Source organism: Pithys albifrons, chromosome 21, assembly GCF_047495875.1.
Source record: "Pithys albifrons albifrons isolate INPA30051 chromosome 21, PitAlb_v1, whole genome shotgun sequence".
In the NCBI taxonomy this organism is placed as follows: Eukaryota; Metazoa; Chordata; class Aves; order Passeriformes; family Thamnophilidae; genus Pithys; species Pithys albifrons.
This window is the reverse complement of record NC_092478.1, coordinates 2,694,460-2,711,398: the sequence shown is the minus strand read 5'-3', so window position 1 is coordinate 2,711,398 and position 16,939 is coordinate 2,694,460. Positions and strand designations below refer to the sequence as shown.

Sequence of the window (16,939 nt, the reverse complement as noted above, 5' to 3'; positions counted from 1 at the left end):
GACACAAGACGGGAGTTTCAGTGAACTACAGACACCCCAGTGTTTATTAACTCCACAGTAGTGGCACAGGCACAACGCTGCATCCACGGGATCTCTCCCCACACTCTAAGCCTGTTCCTTCAGCCTCTTGAGCAGCTCCCGGAGCTGCTCGATCTGGGCGGACACGCTGCTCTTGGCGGTGCCGCCCATGGCCGTGTACTGCTCCACGCTGCTGACCACGTTGAACACCTGGGACACATCACTGCCAAACAGGGGGCTGGGGGAAAGGGCAGGGGTGAGCACGGGGCTCTGGGAGCTGCTTCTCATGCTCAGTGTCTGCAGAGGCAGTGAGGGAGTGAGCAGGGAGCTTTTCTCCAAGGGGAAAGGCCTCCTGCAGCCTCGTTTCTGCATGGCCTGAGAGCAGCTGCTGGTGACAGAGCAAAGAGTCAGCTCCAAGGGGAGACTGAGGAATTTCAGAGCCAAATTCCTGAGTGGACTGGTGCCTCCAGGTCAGGGCATGAGTTTCTTCCCATCCCTCCCAACAGCTGAAGCACATGTCCAGCTGGGGCAGAATGGAAGGGATTGTGCTCCCCTTTCATGTTTTCAGGCCCAGCAGGAGCAGGCTTGATATTCAGTCCAGGAGAATTTTGGGGTTCTGCCTGGCCCAGGCACTTTGGGGAAGGGCTTATTCCCAGGGAGGCTGATCCCTGCCTGTGGAGGGAAGTCAAGGTGGGGTAACAGCAGCACAAACCTGATGCTCTTCAGGTCCTCCAGGCTGAGATTATTGATGGTGATGCCTTTGGTCTCAGCGAGGTGCACGGCCTTGCCAGAGGTGACATGGGCTTGTCTGAATGGCATCTGCAGTGAGCAGGGGGCAGAGCAGAGGGTCTCAGCTCACTGAGCAGCACTCTGTGTCCACAGAAAGCCCAGCTGCAGCTTTCCCTCTGATACTCACTCCTTTACGGACCAAGTAGAGAGCCAGGTCAGTGGCCAGCATCTCAGGGCTCAGTGCCCTCTCCATGTTCTCCTTGTTGATCTGCAGGAGGGGCAGAGTAAGATGTTATCACCAGCTCCTCCTTGGGGCCATGCTCTTCCTTAGTGGTTAAGGTCAGGGGAACTCATCTGGAAGTGCCCTGGCTCTAAAAGGATGCTCTGACCCCCTGAGCAGCTGAGAGAGGGGACCAGAATGACCAATATGGGTGAGACAATGAAGGGTTTTTATCTTGGGACTCTGTGTTACTGACAGCAGGTGCAGCACAACCATATTCAACAGTGAGAGGCTGAAGCCTTACCTGGAGGGTGGAAATCACCCCTGTGGCAACCTGGAGCACAGCACTGAGGGTGTCTACAACATCAAAGACAGCCTCCTTGTCCTCCTGTTAGAACAGGGATGGAAATGGCTGTGAGTCAACCTGATGCAGCCCAAAAACCCAACAGGCTGAGCAGTCAGCTCTGCTGACTCCTCAAGAGAGCTGAAGACAGTTGTGTCTGCTCAGAGAGATGGTGTGAAAAGTAACAGGTGCTTTACCTGCAGGTCCTTGTTGTAGGTGCTTGGGAGTCCTTTGAGCACCATGAGAATGGCAGCCAACTGCAGAAAGAAACAGGTGGGGCAGTGAGTTACTGAGACAAGCACATCACTCAGCACAGGGGCAGAGCCCACACTGGGCACAGCTCTTCATGCAGAGGAATAAGGAAGATGCTTCAGCCCTGGAATTTGCAGTTTCCCTTTCCCCTTCCTCCTTTACCAGCTCACCCGTCCAAACACCCGCCCAGCTTTGCTGCGGATCAGCTCCAGGCTGTCAGGATTCTTCTTCTGAGGCATCACACTGCTGCCAGTGCTGCAAAGAAGGTGTTTGGAGTGCAAAGGTGAGCCAAATCCCACTCCATAAAGACACAGGTCATGCAGCATTACTGACCCAGCCCTCCAAAAGCAACATGTAGGTCACTCTTCCCTGTACACCTCTTTGTGGAGTAGGAAAGCAGTGAACTGATTGAGTTTAGTTTTGCTTTTGCAACTTGTCTGGGACTACCACACAGTCCCACTTCTCACAGAGGAAGCAAAAAGGAGGATCTCCCCCAGCCCCTCCAGGGTGGTTTCAGCAGGCCAGACTAAGTGATCTCTGGGAGGGAGGGCTGTGGTGGTGCCACCCTGAGAGACAAGGAGTCTGTTGGGGTTGCAAACCCAGCTAGTCAAGAAAGGGCTTTAGCAGCATTCCCAGCTGAGGAGGAAGTTCTCTCTGCCAGCAGTTGCTGGGCACCAGTTGCTGCGCTGAACACAGTCTGGGATGAGTTACCAAAACCAGAGTGACCATCACTGAGGAATGTTCACCCTGAGGCTGCCTTTGGGCCAGCCTTTTAATGCTGTCTCAGCCTTTGCACACACAGACCCCAACCAACCACTGCCTCACTCCCTCAGGAGGGGACAGCCAAGGACAATTGCACCTCAGAGACCAAAATCCTACCTATAGGCATCAGAGAGGGTCAGGAAGCCAAACTCGCTGGTGCTGTAGATGATGAGATCCTCAGCCATCTTGCTAAGGTGGATCATCAGCAGGGTGGCAACAGAGAGGAATTCCACTGCAGACAAGGCAGGAAATCAGCAGGTGAAAAAGCTGCTTCTTTGCTTCAACAACCCAGGGGAGCCTGACTGGAGATTTACTCCCTTGTGAGGGATTCCAGTCCCCTTATGAAGGGACATTAACTGGGAAGCTCTCAGACCCTGCTTCTCACAGTGCTGGGGAGAAGCCACCGAGCTGTGCTTACCCACAAAGTCTCTCTCACTGACGGCATCCATGCTGTTCAGGCTGATGGAAGCAAAGTCCAGCTCTGTAAAGAAGGGCATGGACACAGGAGGTCAGGCTTGGCATGACAGGAGGTGGAATGCACCAGGCTGCCCCATGTGCAGGTGGCTGTGAGCCCTGGAGTGGTCCCAAGGAACACAAACATCCTTAGTGGGATCTTGGTTACTATCCCAGGCAGCCAGTGGTGCAGCACAGGTGGTTCTGTTTATGCTCCCACCTTGGAGCCACCTCCTGTCTCACTGCAGTAAAATCCTCCAGGCTCACCAAGCCACTGGAGATCCCACATCCTGTTGCTGAGTATCAGCTCACTCTTTCCTATTTGTTTATTACCCTCCACTCCCATGTTCAGGTGCTGCAGCACATGCAAAATGACATCAGGACAATGTCTCAATGCTTCCCCAACTCCCAGATATTATGAGTAGTCCTGTGCCTCTCAGTCACAGGGAGATATTTACCACTACACAGAAGCTCTCTATCAATTCCCAGGGGGTTGCCAGCCAGAGCACCACTGCCAGGGGAGAAAGAAGCAGAAGTCATGGATGGTATCCTGTCCATTCCAACCAACACTGAGCTCGAGCAGTCACTGATGACACCCCTCTGAAGATTTCCCTCTCCTCCAGTTCATTCTGGTCTGGTAGGAAGCTCATCAAACTCTGGAGTAAACCAGAATTTTATTTCCAAAGAGGAAGGTTTGCTTGATGAAAGTCCTGCATTTCTTAATTTCAAGAAGAGATAAGAACAGTATTTCTGTGGTGAGGGTCTTCTCTTTGGTGAGAGAAGCTGGGCTTGCCCCCTCACAGCTCTGCAGTGCCCATGAAATAGAAACCCCTGTGGCTGAGGGCACGTACAGATCTGCCTCTTGGCCACATCCCAGAGCAAAGTGAGGGCTGAGGATTACACATGATGTAAACTTTACCTTCCCAAAGGCAACACGTTGATCCTCCTCTTCACCTGCCCCAGGCGCTCAGAATCACGGGTCAGAGCAACAGCATGGCTGGGGGAGGACAGGAGAGAGGGAGCACCTGAAGCCAGAAAATCTCACAGCCCAGAAAGTAAGAATGGCCAAAGGATGGAGAGCAGGGAGTTGGCCAACACTGCCCATTCCATGCTTGGGTTCCTGGATCCTCAGAGCCACACAGGAACATGGGGAGGTCCTATTCCAGTTTGCAGGGTGCCCTCTGGTTTGTCACCAGCCCTGGCTGCCCCTCAGAGGGGGATGGATGCACTCCTGGCCCCCACTGGAGCAGGGCCTCGAGGGTGGAGAAGGCTGATCCAGCCAGGGGTGAAAGGTGCTCACCTGAGCAGGAACTGGCTCCATCGAATGGGCTGAGCTTTCTGCAGGTGGGTGTAGCCAGGCAGGATGACATCGATTTCTCTGCATGGCAGAGGAGACAAAGAGGTGAGCAGCAGCTGGCAGGGTGGAGGGCAGGGGCAGCTCTCTCCCTCCCTCCTGCTGCTGCCCCACTCAGTCCAAGCCTACAAATCTGCCCCAGCAAGGCCAAGGCCACGGATTTGGAGAAGGACTTACATGGCAGCACGTTCCACCAGGGTCTTAATGAGCTGCAGGAGGTGTGTGGAGATGATGGAGAGGGAATTCTTCATGAACAGCTTCAAGTCAGTCACAACCTGTGAGAGATTGTGCTTGGTCTGACTGTGGCCATTGTGACACACCTGGTGACCAAATATTGCTCAGCAGAAAGCCTTGGCATCATTATCCCCTCCTTATTCTATGCCATGGGAAGGTGCATCTTCCTCTTACCTGATATGTCCCTGGCCACTGATTTGTGAAAGCTGCTGTGTGTTGCTTTCCACAAACAGAACCAAAGCCTGTTCCTCCCAGTGGACTTCCCAGGTATTGTCAAGTTTGGATCAGAGAATCCCCAACCAACACAAGTCAGTCATCAGTAGAAGGACTGATCCTGAAAGATGTGTGGCACCCAGGCAGCAGAGTCAGGGTTTCTGGAGGCTTTCAAAGCAATGTCAGTGGAAGTTTGTGGCTTTTTACCACCAGGAAGCAATGTTGGAGATCCCATTCCCCTGTGTGGATGAGTCATTGCAGCATAACTAGTTTAAAGCCCAAGTACACGCTGGAGAGTGTCAGGGCATGTGAAAGATGGCATAAAAATTCAATTAAGGAACAGAAGTGGGGAAGGAATACAGAAGGAGAAGAAATGGTTCTGACCATACCTGATCATTCCTGCTTCTTCCAGTGTGCAGCTTTCCAGCTACGTCTCCAATCAGCTCCTGAGGACAAGGGGAGGATTTCTATCAATATCTCTGTATTCTAAGCAGGCAACTCTGCATGAGCAGATCTCCTCCCTGTCTGGAGGGGACTCAGCTCTAGGATCCTGTCAGTAGCCACAGGTTGTGTTCTGGGGAAGGGCAGGTTTGGGTTCTGTGTTTATACAGTGCCACTTCCACAAGAGGCAGCTTTGAGACACTGGATTGTGCCCTTGAGGTCCAGAGGAATTTCACAGAGTGACAGAGGCACATGCCCTTAACACCAGGCAGATCTGGGCACAGAGGAACAGGACCAAGAGGACAGGGAACCCAAACCTTCAGTCTGCGTTCGTTGGCAGTGTGGATATCCTCATCAGTTTGTTTCAACACAAAGGCTCCCTTGGACCATTCCTCAGAGACCTACAAACAGCAGCAGAAACACCACGATGGTTATTAAGCTCAGGGAGACTGCTCTCAGGTCAGGAGCCATTCATTCCAGCACACATGACAGTTTGTGAAGGAAAGAAATACCTTTTCCAGGCCACCCAGGATCTTCTCCAGCTCAGTTTTAGACAGGATTCCAGCCTTCTCCAAGGCTTTGGCATAAGCCATGCTTCCCTGGATATCAACCTCAGACAGTTTCTGATCATAGGAAATGGAAGCATTGAGCATCTCCATGACTGGATCTGTGCTTCCACTGAATCTTCCTCCCCAAAGTTTATCCCCCTGAGAGAGAAAAAAGCAAATTAAAGAGGCCTAATAACTTCAGGTAGGACCTATAGGGTATATAAAATCTAGTGATCCATTTATCCAGTATAGAGAACATGCTCAGCTACATCCTTTCAGTGTGCAGCACTGACCAGAAAGGCCCCTGGACTTCAGAACCTTTGGAAGTAGTTGAAGACATTGGAGAAACATCATTGTCAGTATTATTTCCCCTGAGCTCAGGAACCCTCAAGATATTTCACCTCTGCAGGGAGTCCTGGAAATCAATATCAGGGCACCTGGTGCAAACCAGCAGGGATTTCTCTTTTGAGGCAGCAGCACATCAACAACCCTTTGACAGCCCTTTAAAGGGGAGGGAAAGTAAAGCAGTCAGTAAGAATTAAAGTCAGTATCCTCTCAGTCCTTTCTGTGCTGTGCAATTAACAGATTGTTCTTTGATTGACAAAGAGCTGTGGGCCAGCATAAGCCACATTAGGAAGTGTTTAAAGTTACCATTTGAAGCATCTCTAGATTTCATGATGTTCTTGCAAGCTTTGGTGTCAAATCAGCATAAAAGTGGTTAAGATGCACATGGCCCAGAGGGAGGTCTGGGTTCAGGAATGCTCACAAAAATAAATCAACCAAAGGGTGTTAAAACACATAGAAATAAAAGGGCTTTTTCCTCCCCAAACCAGGATTCATGTAGTGATGTCACACACCTGAATGTGTCACCCCTTCAGTGGGTGCCCAAAGGCAGGTGCAGTTCCAGCTGTGCATCCCAGGGTGTGTTTAAGCTCCTGCCACCAGTGACTCAGCACCTGGATGGACTTGCTGGCTGAACCCACGTGTGTGTCTGGCTCAGAACCTTTTGCTTGCTCAGGTGAGACAACCCTAAAGCTCAAACTCTGCCAGACTTGCACTGAAGTGGGTAAGAATTTTACATGGGCAGAGACCTTACAACTTATCAAAGACCTCAAAAGCAACTTTCCATTCCTATCAGGCACAAAAAAACCCAAAAACAACCCAACTGGAAGACATTTGAAGGAAGGGACTAAATACAATTGCATTGCAGAGTGGGTAATAATTACTCATCTATTTTCTTTTTGCAAACACCTCTATGAAGTCTCTTTCCCTGCTGTCCACTGTAACTACCATGGACAGCTGGCAGGGCAGTTGCAGACTGTTCTGTGCCAGGGCTTTACAGTCACACAAAGCACTGTGGAGGAACCTCAGAATTTCTTCCCTAGTGACTGTCTCCATGTCTGTGCCAATCCCTGCTGCAACAACGTGCCTGAGAGGACAGAGCCTGCAAGGAGGAGTCTGGGCATGTGCTTTGGGGCATCTGTAAGGCAGCTTGGTCAGAAAGCTGAGGGAAAGCTGAGCAGGGACTCAAGAGTTGAAAAAGAAATGTTAGAGATCCTCAGCACTCATTTGGTGCCCTCAGGAGCACGGCACAGGGAATGCTAAACTAAAGGCCATTCCAGAGGCTAAACACTTGGCAGGGGAGCAGGAATATTCAGTTATAACCTCAGTATGATGAATTTCTATCAAAGTAAGGAGTGGATGAGCAGAAACACTGCAACATGTACCTCTGCAATCAGGAAATGAGAAGCTAAAAGATTAATTTGGGGCAGCTCCAAGCCTCTGGTTGGAGCAGTGGCTGTACAGCTGATGGGCACCGCCTGCAACCCGGGGCAGAGGAGGCCATTTGGAAGCAGAAAGTGTGACTCGCCAAGATGCCTGGTCACGTCTCAGCAGGAAAGGGAACTGAAAGTGCAGCTTTTATCCAGCGAGGTGTTTACCCAAGCTGCTGGGAAGTGCCTGCCGTCTGAACACCGGCGGTCAGGCACGAACCGCACCGCTCCTTGGCTTTCCCCAGGGACAGAGAAGACCCTGGAGGCTCCGGGACTTACAGTTTAACTCAGCCGAGAACCCCCGAGACAGCCCCGGAGAAGCAAAGTTCACCCTCACCTCTGCTGCCATTTCGGACGGTGTTTGGTTCGCTCGGCGACGCCGCAGCTGCTGCGACCCGCGGGACGGTGCGGTGCGCTCAGGCTCTGATCGCCGTCCCTGTCGCGATCCCTGTCGCTGTCCCGATCCCTGTCGCTGTCCCGGTCCCCGCCGCGGTTCCTGCCGCCCCCCGGCCCCGCTCTGGCCGCGCCCCGCGCTCACAGCCCTCGGTGCGGGGCCAGAGGCTCGTCCCGCCCTGTCGGGGCGGAGTGTCCGGGGCCGGCCCCGCTCCGGTCCCTGCTCCCTTCCCCGCTGCTGTCCCCGCTCCCCTCGGTGTCCGTGTCGTGCCCCGCTCCTGTCCCTGCTCCCCTCGGTGTGCCTGTGCGGCCTCGCTGCTGTCCCAGCTCCCCTCGGTGACCCCAGGCTGATCCCCATCCTGTCCCCGCTCCCCTCGATGTCCCTGTTCGGCCCCGCTCCTGTCTTCAAATACCAGGAGAATGGATCTGGTTTACGGCCAGAAAAAGGAGAGAGTGACAGAGGTAGGAGGTGCTGAAAAAAGGGAACTTTGCTGTTCCTGATCCTTTCACCACGTGTTTAAAGCACAAATGGTCAAAAGTAGAATGAAGGAACTGATTCTCCTGGGGTACTTTGCTAATGACAGGAGATTTAGCTCATGGCAGTTTGCTCTGTCTGTGCTGCAGCCCTTGCCCTAAACTTGGTGAGGCGACTCTGATGTTCCTGCCACCACCTGTGTGTGTTACAGAGCCTGAGTCAAGCACAGGGAGAAGGTGCTGAGCAAGGCACCAACTTTACAATGCTGTGGCAGAAAAGAAATTTTGCTGGGTGAAAAGGGACAACCAATTCCATTTTTCAATTCTGCCAACTTCCCCTTCAAGAGACACATTTCAAGTGCAAAGGGGATAAGACCCCACATTCTTTCAAACCACTGACCACCTCCCAACCCTCAGCAGGGCTGAGGAACCCCAGCCCAACCCTGCCACGAAGAAGGAAGACACAAGACGGGAGTTTCAGTGAACTACAGACACCCCAGTGTTTATTAACTCCACAGTAGTGGCACAGGCACAACGCTGCATCCACGGGATCTCTCCCCACACTCTAAGCCTGTTCCTTCAGCCTCTTGAGCAGCTCCCGGAGCTGCTCGATCTGGGCGGACACGCTGCTCTTGGCGGTGCCGCCCATGGCCGTGTACTGCTCCACGCTGCTGACCACGTTGAACACCTGGGACACATCACTGCCAAACAGGGGGCTGGGGGAAAGGGCAGGGGTGAGCACGGGGCTCTGGGAGCTGCTTCTCATGCTCAGTGTCTGCAGAGGCAGTGAGGGAGTGAGCAGGGAGCTTTTCTCCAAGGGGAAAGGCCTCCTGCAGCCTCGTTTCTGCATGGCCTGAGAGCAGCTGCTGGTGACAGAGTCAGCTCCAAGGGGAGACTGAGGAATTTCAGAGCCAAATTCCTGAGTGGACTGGTGCCTCCAGGTCAGGGCATGAGTTTTTTCCCATACTGCCCATGCTCTGCGGCACTGGGATGGAAGTGATTCTGTCCCCCTTTCATGTTTTCAGGCCCAGCAGGGACAGCCTTGATATTCAGTCCAGGATTTTGGGGTTCTGCCTGGCCCAGGCACTTTGGGGAAGGGCCCTATGAGGAGGCCCATTCTCAGGGAGGCTGATCCCTGCTTGTGGAGGGAAGTCATGGGAAAAAAAATGACACAAACCTGATGCTCTTCAGCTCCTCCAGGCTGAGATTATTGATGGTGATGCCTTTGGTCTCAGCGAGGTGCACGGCCTTGCCAGAGGTGACATGGGCTTGTCTGAATGGCATCTGCAGTGAGCAGGGGGCAGAGCAGAGGGTCTCAGCTCACTGAACAGCCCTCTGTGTCCACGGAAAGCCCAGCTGCAGCTTTCCCTCTGATACTCACTCCTTTACGGACCAAGTAGAGAGCCAGGTCAGTGGCCAGCATCTCAGGGCTCAGTGCCCTCTCCATGTTCTCCTTGTTGATCTGCAGAAGGAGGGACAGGGTAAGATGTTATCACCAGCTCCTCCTTGGGGCCGTGCTCTTCCTTAGTGGTTAAGGTCAGGGGAACTCATCTGGAAGTGCCCTGGCTCTAAAAGGATGCTCTGACCCCCTGAGCAGCTGAGAGAGGGGACCAGAATGACCAATATGGGTGAGACAATGAAGGGTTTTCATCTTGGGACTCTGTGTTACTGACAGCAGGTGCAGCACAACCATATTCAACAGTGAGAGGCTGAAGCCTTACCTGGAGGGTGGAAATCACCCCTGTGGCAACCTGGAGCACAGCACTGAGGGTGTCTACAACATCAAAGACAGCCTCCTTGTCCTCCTGTGTTAGAACAGGGATGGAAATGGCTGTGAGTCAACCTGATGCAGCCCAAAAACCCAACAGGCTGAGCAGTCAGCTCTGCTGACTCCTCAAGAGAGCTGAAGACAGTTGTGTCTGCTCAGAGAGATGGTGTGAAAAGTAACAGGTGCTTTACCTGCAGGTCCTTGTTGTAGGTGCTTGGGAGTCCTTTGAGCACCATGAGAATGGCAGCCAACTGCAGAGAGAAACAGGTGGGGCAGTGAGTTACTGAGACAAGCACATCACCCAGCACAGGGGCAGAGCCCACACTGGGCACAGCTCTTCATGCAGAGGGAGAAGGAAGATGCTTCAGCCCTGGAATTTGCAGTTTCCCTTTCCCCTTCCTCCTTTATCAGCTCACCCGTCCAAACACTCGTCCAGCTTTGCTGCGGATCAACTCCAGGCTGTCAGGATTCTTCTTCTGAGGCATCAGGCTGCTGCCAGTGCTGCAAAGAAGGTGTTTGGAGTGCAAAGGTGAGCCAAATCCCACTCCATACAGACACAGGTCATGCAGCATTACTGACCCAGCCCTCCAAAAGCAACATGTAGGTCACGCTTCCCTGTACACCTCTTTGTGGAGTAGGAAAGCAGTGAACTGATTGAGTTTAGCTTTGCTTTTGCAACTTGTCTGGGACTACCACACAGTCCCACTTGTCACAGAGGAAGCAAAAAGGAGGATCTCCCCCAGCCCCTCCAGGGTGGTTTCAGCAGGCCAGCCTAAGTGATCTCAGGGAGGGAGGGCTGTGGTGGTGCCACCCTGAGAGACAAGGAGTCTGTTGGGGTTGCAAACCCGGCTAGGCAAGAAAGGCCTTTGGCAGCATTCCCAGCTGAGGAGGAAGTTCTCTCTGCCAGCAGTTGCTGGGCACCAGTTGCTGCGCTGAACACAGTCTGGGATGAGTTACCAAAACCAGAGTGACCATCACTGAGGAATGTTCACCCTGAGGCTGCCTTTGGGCCAGCCTTTTAATGCTGTCTCAGCCTTTGCACACACAGACCCCAACCAACCACTGCCTCACTCCCTCAGGAGGGGACAGCCAAGGACAATTGCACCTCAGAGACCAGAAACTTACCTATAGGCATCAGAGAGGGTCAGGAAGCCAAACTCGCTGGTGCTGTAGATGATGAGATCCTCAGCCATCTTGCTAAGGTGGATCATCAGCAGGGTGGCAACAGAGAGGAATTCCACTGCAGACAAGGCAGGAAATCAGCAGGTGAAAAAGCTGCTTCTTTGCTTCAACAACCCAGGGGAGCCTGACTGGAGATTTACTCCCTTGTGAGGGATTCCAGTCCCCTTATGAAGGGACATTAATTGGGAAGCTCTCAGACCCTGCTTCTCACAGTGCTGGGGAGAAGCCACCGAGCTGTGCTTACCCACAAAGTCTCTCTCACTGACGGCATCCATGCTGTTCAGGCTGATGGAAGCAAAGTCCAGCTCTGTAAAGAAGGGCATGGACACAGGAGGTCAGGCTTGGCATGACAGGAGGTGGAATGCACCAGGCTGCCCCATGTGCAGGTGGCTGTGAGCCCTGGAGTGGTCCCAAGGAACACAAACGTCCTTAGTGGGATCTTGGTTACTATCCCAGGCAGCCAGTGGTGCAGCACAGGTCATTCTGTTTATGCTCCCACCTTGGAGCCACCTCCTGTCTCACTGCAGTAAAATCCTCCAGGCTCACCAAGCCATTGGAGATCCCACATCCTGTTGCTGAGTATCAGCTCACTCTTTCCTATTTGTTTATTACCCTCCACTCCCACGTTCAGGTGCTGCAGCACATGCAAAATGACATCAGGACAATGTCTCAATGCTTCCCCAACTCCCAGATATTATGAGTAGTCCTGTGCCTCTCAGTCACGGGGAGATATTTACCACTACACAGAAGCTCTCTATCAATTCCCAGGGGGTTGCCAGCCAGAGCACCACTGCCAGGGGAGAAAGAAGCAGAAGTCATGGATGGTATCCTGTCCATTCCAACCAACACTGAGCTCAAGCAGTCACTGATGACACCCCTCTGAAGATTTCCCTCCCCTCCAGTTCGTTCTGGTCTGGTAGGAAGCTCATCAAACTCTGGAGTAAACCAGAATTTTATTTCCAAAGAGGAAGGTTTGCTTGATGAAAGTCCTGCATTTCTTAATTTCAAGAAGAGATAAGAACAGTATTTCTGTGGTGAGGGTCTTCTCTTTGGTGAGAGAAGCTGAACTTGCCCCCTCACAGCTCTGCAGTGTCCATGAAATAGAAACCCCTGTGGCTGAGGGCACGTACAGATCTGCCTCTTGGCCACATCCCAGAGCAAAGTGAGGGCTGAGGATTACACATGATGTAAACTTTACCTTCCCAAAGGCAACACGTTGATCCTCCTCTTCACCTGCCCCAGGCGCTCAGAATCACGGGTCAGAGCAACAGCATGGCTGGGGGAGGACAGGAGAGAGGGAACACATGAAGCCAGAAAATCTCACAGCCCAGAAAGTAAGAATGGCCAAAGGATGGAGAGCAGGGAGTTGGCCAACACTGCCCATTCCATGCTCGGGTTCCTGGATCCTCAGAGCCACACAGGAACATGGGGAGGTCCTGCTCCAGTTTGCAGGGTGCCCTCTGGTTTGTCACCAGCCCTGGCTGCCCCTCAGAGGGGGATGGATGCACTCCTGGCCCCCACTGGAGCAGGGCCTCGAGGGTGGAGAAGGCTGATCCAGCCAGGGGTGAAAGGTGCTCACCTGAGCAGGAACTGGCTCCATCGGATGGGCTGAGCTTTCTGCAGGTGGGTGTAGCCAGGCAGGATGACATCGATTTCTCTGCATGGCAGAGGAGACAAAGAGGTGAACAGCAGCTGGCAGGGTGGAGGGCAGGGGCAGCTCTCTCCCTCCCTCCTGCTGCTGCCCCACTCAGTTCAAGCCTACAAATCTGCCTCAGCAAGGCCAAGGCCACGGATTTGGAGAAGGACTTACATGGCAGCGCGTTCCACCAGGGTCTTAATGAGCTGCAGGAGGTGTGTGGAGATGATGGAGAGGGAATTCTTCATGAACAGCTTCAAGTCAGTCACAACCTGTGAGAGATTGTGCTTGGTCTGACTGTGGCCATTGTGACACACCTGGTGACCAAATATTGCTCAGCAGAAAGCCTTGGCATCATTATCCCCTCCTTATTCTATGCCATGGGAAGGTGCATCTTCCTCTTACCTGATCTGTCCCTGGCCACTGATTTGTGAAAGCTGCTGTGTGTTGCTTTCCACAAACAGAACCAAAGCCTGTTCCTCCCAGTGGACTTCCCAGGTATTGTCAAGTTTGGATCAGAGAATCCCCAACCAACACAAGTCAGTCAACAGTAGAAGGACTGATCCTGAAAGATGTGTGGCACCCAGGCAGCAGAGTCAGGGTTTCTGGAGGCTTTCAAAGCAATGTCAGTGGAAGTTTGTGGCCTTTTACCACCAGGAAGCAATCTTGGAGATCCCATTCCCCTGTGTGGATGAGTCATTGCAGCATAACTAGTTTAAAGCCCAAGTACACGCTGGAGAGTGTCAGGGCATGTGAAAGATGGCATAAAATTTCAATTAAGGAACAGAAGTGGGGGAGGAATACAGAAGGAGAAGAAATGGTTCTGGCCATACCTGATCATTCCTGCTTCTTCCAGTGTGCAGCTTTCCAGCTACGTCTCCAATCAGCTCCTGAGGACAAGGGGAGGATTTCTATCAATATCTCTGTATTCTAAGCAGGCAACTCTGCATGAGCAGATCTCCTCCCTGTCTGGAGGGGACTCAGCTCTAGGATCCTGTCAGTAGCCACAGGTTGTGTTCTGGGGAAGGGCAGGTTTGGGTTCTGTGTTTATACAGTGCCACTTCCACAAGAGGCAGCTTTGAGACACTGGATTGTGCCCTTGAGGTCCAGAGGAATTTCACAGAGAGACAGAGGCACAAGCCCTTAACACCAGGCAGATCTGGGCACAGAGGAACAGGACCAAGAGGACAGGGAACCCAAACCTTCAGTCTGCGTTCGTTGGCAGTGTGGATATCCTCATCAGTTTGTTTCAACACAAAGGCTCCCTTGGACCATTCCTCAGAGACCTACAAACAGCAGCAGAAACACCACAATGGTTATTAAGCTCAGGGAGACTGCTCTCAGGTCAGGAGCCATTCATTCCAGCACACATGACAGTTTGTGAAGGAAAGAAATACCTTTTCCAGGCCACCCAGGATCTTCTCCAGCTCAGTTTTAGACAGGATTCCAGCCTTCTCCAAGGCTTTGGCATAAGCCATGCTTCCCTGGATATCAACCTCAGACAGTCTCTGATCATAGGAAATGGAAGCATTGAGCATCTCCATGACTGGATCTGTGCTTCCACTGAATCTTCCTCCCCAAAGTTTATCCCCCTGAGAGAGAAAAAAGCAAATTAAAGAGGCCTAATAACTTCAGGTAAGGACCTATAGGGTATATAAAATCTAGTGATCCATTTATCCAGTATAGAGAACATGCTCAGCTACATCCTTTCAGTGTGCAGCACTGACCAGAAAGGCCCCTGGACTTCAGAACCTTTGGAAGTAGTTGAAGACATTGGAGAAACATCATTGTCAGTATTATTTCCCCTGAGCTCAGGAACCCTCAAGATATTTCACCTCTGCAGGGAGTCCTGGAAATTAATATCAGGGCACCTGGTGCAAACCAGCAGGGATTTCTCTTTTGAGGCAGCAGCACATCAACAACCCTTTGACAGCCCTTTAAAGGGGAGGGAAAGTAAAGCAGTCAGTAAGAATTAAAGTCAGTATCCTCTCAGTCCTTTCTGTGCTGTGCAATTAACAGATTGTTCTTTGATTGACAAAGAGCTGTGGGCCAGCATAAGCCACATTAGGAAGTGTTTAAAGTTACCATTTGAAGCATCTCTAGATTTCATGATGTTCTTGCAAGCTTTGGTGTCAAATCAGCATAAAAGTGGTTAAGATGCACATGGCCCAGAGGGAGGTCTGGGTTCAGGAATGCTCACAAAAATAAATCAACCAAAGGGTGTTAAACCACATAGAAATAAAAGGGCTTTTTCCCCCCCAAACCAGGATTCATGTAGTGATGTCACACACCTGAATGTGTCACCCCTTCAGTGGGTGCCCAAAGGCAGGTGCAGTTCCAGCTGTGCATCCCAGGGTGTGTTTAAGCTCCTGCCACCAGTGACTCAGCACCTGGATGGACTTGCTGGCTGAGCCCACGTGTGTGTCTGGCTCAGAACCTTTTGCTTGCTCAGGTGAGACAACCCTAAAGCTCAAACTCTGCCAGACTTGCACTGAAGTGGGTAAGAATTTTACATGGGCAGAGACCTTACAACTTATCAAAGACCTCAAGAGCAACTTTCCATTCCTATCAGGCACAAAAAAACCAACAACCCAACTGGAAGACATTTGAAGGAAGGGACTAAATACAATTGCATTGCAGAGTGGGTAATAATTACTCATCTATTTTCTTTTTGCAAACACCTCTATGAAGTCTCTTTCCCTGCTGTCCACTGTAACTACCATGGACAGCTGGCAGGGCAGTTGCAGACTGTTCTGTGCCAGGGCTTTACAGTCACACAAAGCACTGTGGAGGAACCTCAGAATTTCTTCCCTAGTGACTGTCTCCATGTCTGTGCCAATCCCTGCTGCAACAACGTGCCTGAGAGGACAGAGCCTGCAAGGAGGAGTCTGGGCATGTGCTTTGGGGCATCTGTAAGGCAGCTTGGTCAGAAAACTGAGGGAAAGCTGAGCAGGGACTCAAGAGTTGAAAAAGAAATGTTAGAGATCCTCAGCACTCATTTGGTGCCCTCAGGAGCACGGCACAGGGAATGCTAAACTAAAGGCCATTCCAGAGGCTAAACACTTGGCAGGGGAGCAGGAATATTCAGTTATAACCTCAGTATGATGAATTTCTATCAAAGTAAGGAGTGGATGAGCAGAAACACTGCAACATATACCTCTGCAATCAGGAAATGAGAAGCTAAAAGATTAATTTGGGGCAGCTCCAAGCCTCTGGTTGGAGCAGTGGCTGTACAGCTGATGGGCACCGCCTGCAACCCGGGGCAGAGGAGGCCATTTGGAAGCAGAAAGTGTGACTCGCCAAGATGCCTGGTCACGTCTCAGCAGGAAAGGGAACTGAAAGTGCAGCTTTTGTCCAGCGAGGTGTTTACCCAAGCTGCTGGGAAGTGCCTGCCGCCTGAACACCGGCGGTCAGGCACGAACCGCACCGCTCCTTGGCTTTCCCCAGGGACAGAGAAGACCCTGGAGGCTCCGGGACTTACAGTTTAACTCAGCCGAGAACCCCCGAGACAGCCCCGGAGAAGCAAAGCTCACCCTCACCTCTGCTGCCATTTCGGACGGTGTTTGGTTCGCTCGGCGACGCCGCAGCTGCTGCGACCCGCGGGATGGTGCGGTGCGCTCAGGCTCTGATCGCCGTCCCTGTCGCGATCCCTGTCGCTGTCCCGATCCCTGTCGCTGTCCCGGTCCCCGCCGCGGTTCCTGCCGCCCCCCGGCCCCGCTCTGGCCGCGCCCCGCGCTCACAGCCCTCGGTGCGGGGCCAGAGGCTCGTCCCGCCCTGTCGGGGCGGAGTGTCCGGGGCCGGCCCCGCTCCGGTCCCTGCTCCCTTCCCCGCTGCTGTCCCCGCTCCCCTCGGTGTCCGTGTCGTGCCCCGCTCCTGTCCCTGCTCCCCTCGGTGTGCCTGTGCGGCCTCGCTGCTGTCCCAGCTCCCCTCGGTGACCCCAGGCTGATCCCCATCCTGTCCCCGCTCCCCTCGATGTCCCTGTTCGGCCCCGCTCCTGTCTTCAAATACCAGGAGAATGGATCTGGTTTACGGCCAGAAAAAGGAGAGAGTGACAGAGGTAGGAGGTGCTGAAAAATGGGAACTTTGCTGTTCCTGATCCTTTCACCACGTGTTTAAAGCACAAATGGTCAAAAGTAGAATGAAGGAA

The 16,939-nt window shown here is 52.6% G+C and overlaps 2 protein-coding genes across 2 annotated transcripts; both read right to left on the bottom strand.

Annotated features, from left to right (window-relative positions):
• Positions 1-15: 15 nt before the first annotated feature.
• LOC139681648 (argininosuccinate lyase-like) lies at positions 16-7,939 on the bottom strand. Its single transcript, XM_071575180.1, has 16 exons — positions 7,677-7,939; positions 5,532-5,726; positions 5,337-5,420; positions 4,968-5,024; positions 4,309-4,406; positions 4,078-4,155; positions 3,697-3,774; positions 3,236-3,288; positions 2,743-2,805; positions 2,442-2,556; positions 1,733-1,817; positions 1,508-1,567; positions 1,272-1,355; positions 935-1,015; positions 731-837; positions 16-256 (listed from the first exon to the last, which is right to left on the bottom strand). The coding sequence occupies exons 1-16, from the start codon at positions 7,686-7,688 to the stop codon at positions 106-108; spliced, it is 1,401 nt and encodes a 466-aa protein (XP_071431281.1). The 5' UTR covers positions 7,689-7,939; the 3' UTR covers positions 16-105.
• Positions 7,940-8,688: 749 nt separating this feature from the next.
• On the bottom strand, positions 8,689-16,593 carry LOC139681425 (argininosuccinate lyase). Its single transcript, XM_071574786.1, has 16 exons — positions 16,332-16,593; positions 14,190-14,384; positions 13,995-14,078; positions 13,626-13,682; positions 12,967-13,064; positions 12,736-12,813; positions 12,355-12,432; positions 11,894-11,946; positions 11,401-11,463; positions 11,100-11,214; positions 10,391-10,475; positions 10,166-10,225; positions 9,928-10,011; positions 9,588-9,668; positions 9,384-9,490; positions 8,689-8,922 (listed from the first exon to the last, which is right to left on the bottom strand). Exons 1-16 carry the CDS (start codon positions 16,341-16,343, stop codon positions 8,772-8,774), a joined length of 1,401 nt encoding a protein of 466 aa, XP_071430887.1. The 5' UTR covers positions 16,344-16,593; the 3' UTR covers positions 8,689-8,771.
• Between the last annotated feature and the right edge of the window lie 346 nt (positions 16,594-16,939).

Excerpts from the sequence above, each read along its gene's own strand:
- LOC139681648 (XM_071575180.1), bottom strand. Across the intron at positions 3,775-4,077 it reads TGGAGCCAGTTCCTGCTCAG|CCATGCTGTTGCTCTGACCC; the intron begins GTGAGCACCTTT and ends GTCCTCCCCCAG. Across the intron at positions 1,016-1,271 it reads GGGTGATTTCCACCCTCCAG|ATCAACAAGGAGAACATGGA; the intron begins GTAAGGCTTCAG and ends CCCCTCCTGCAG.
- LOC139681425 (XM_071574786.1), bottom strand. Across the intron at positions 11,947-12,354 it reads AACGTGTTGCCTTTGGGAAG|TGGTGCTCTGGCTGGCAACC; the intron begins GTAAAGTTTACA and ends CTCCCCTGGCAG. Across the intron at positions 10,226-10,390 it reads CTGGACGAGTGTTTGGACGG|TTGGCTGCCATTCTCATGGT; the intron begins GTGAGCTGATAA and ends TTCTCTCTGCAG.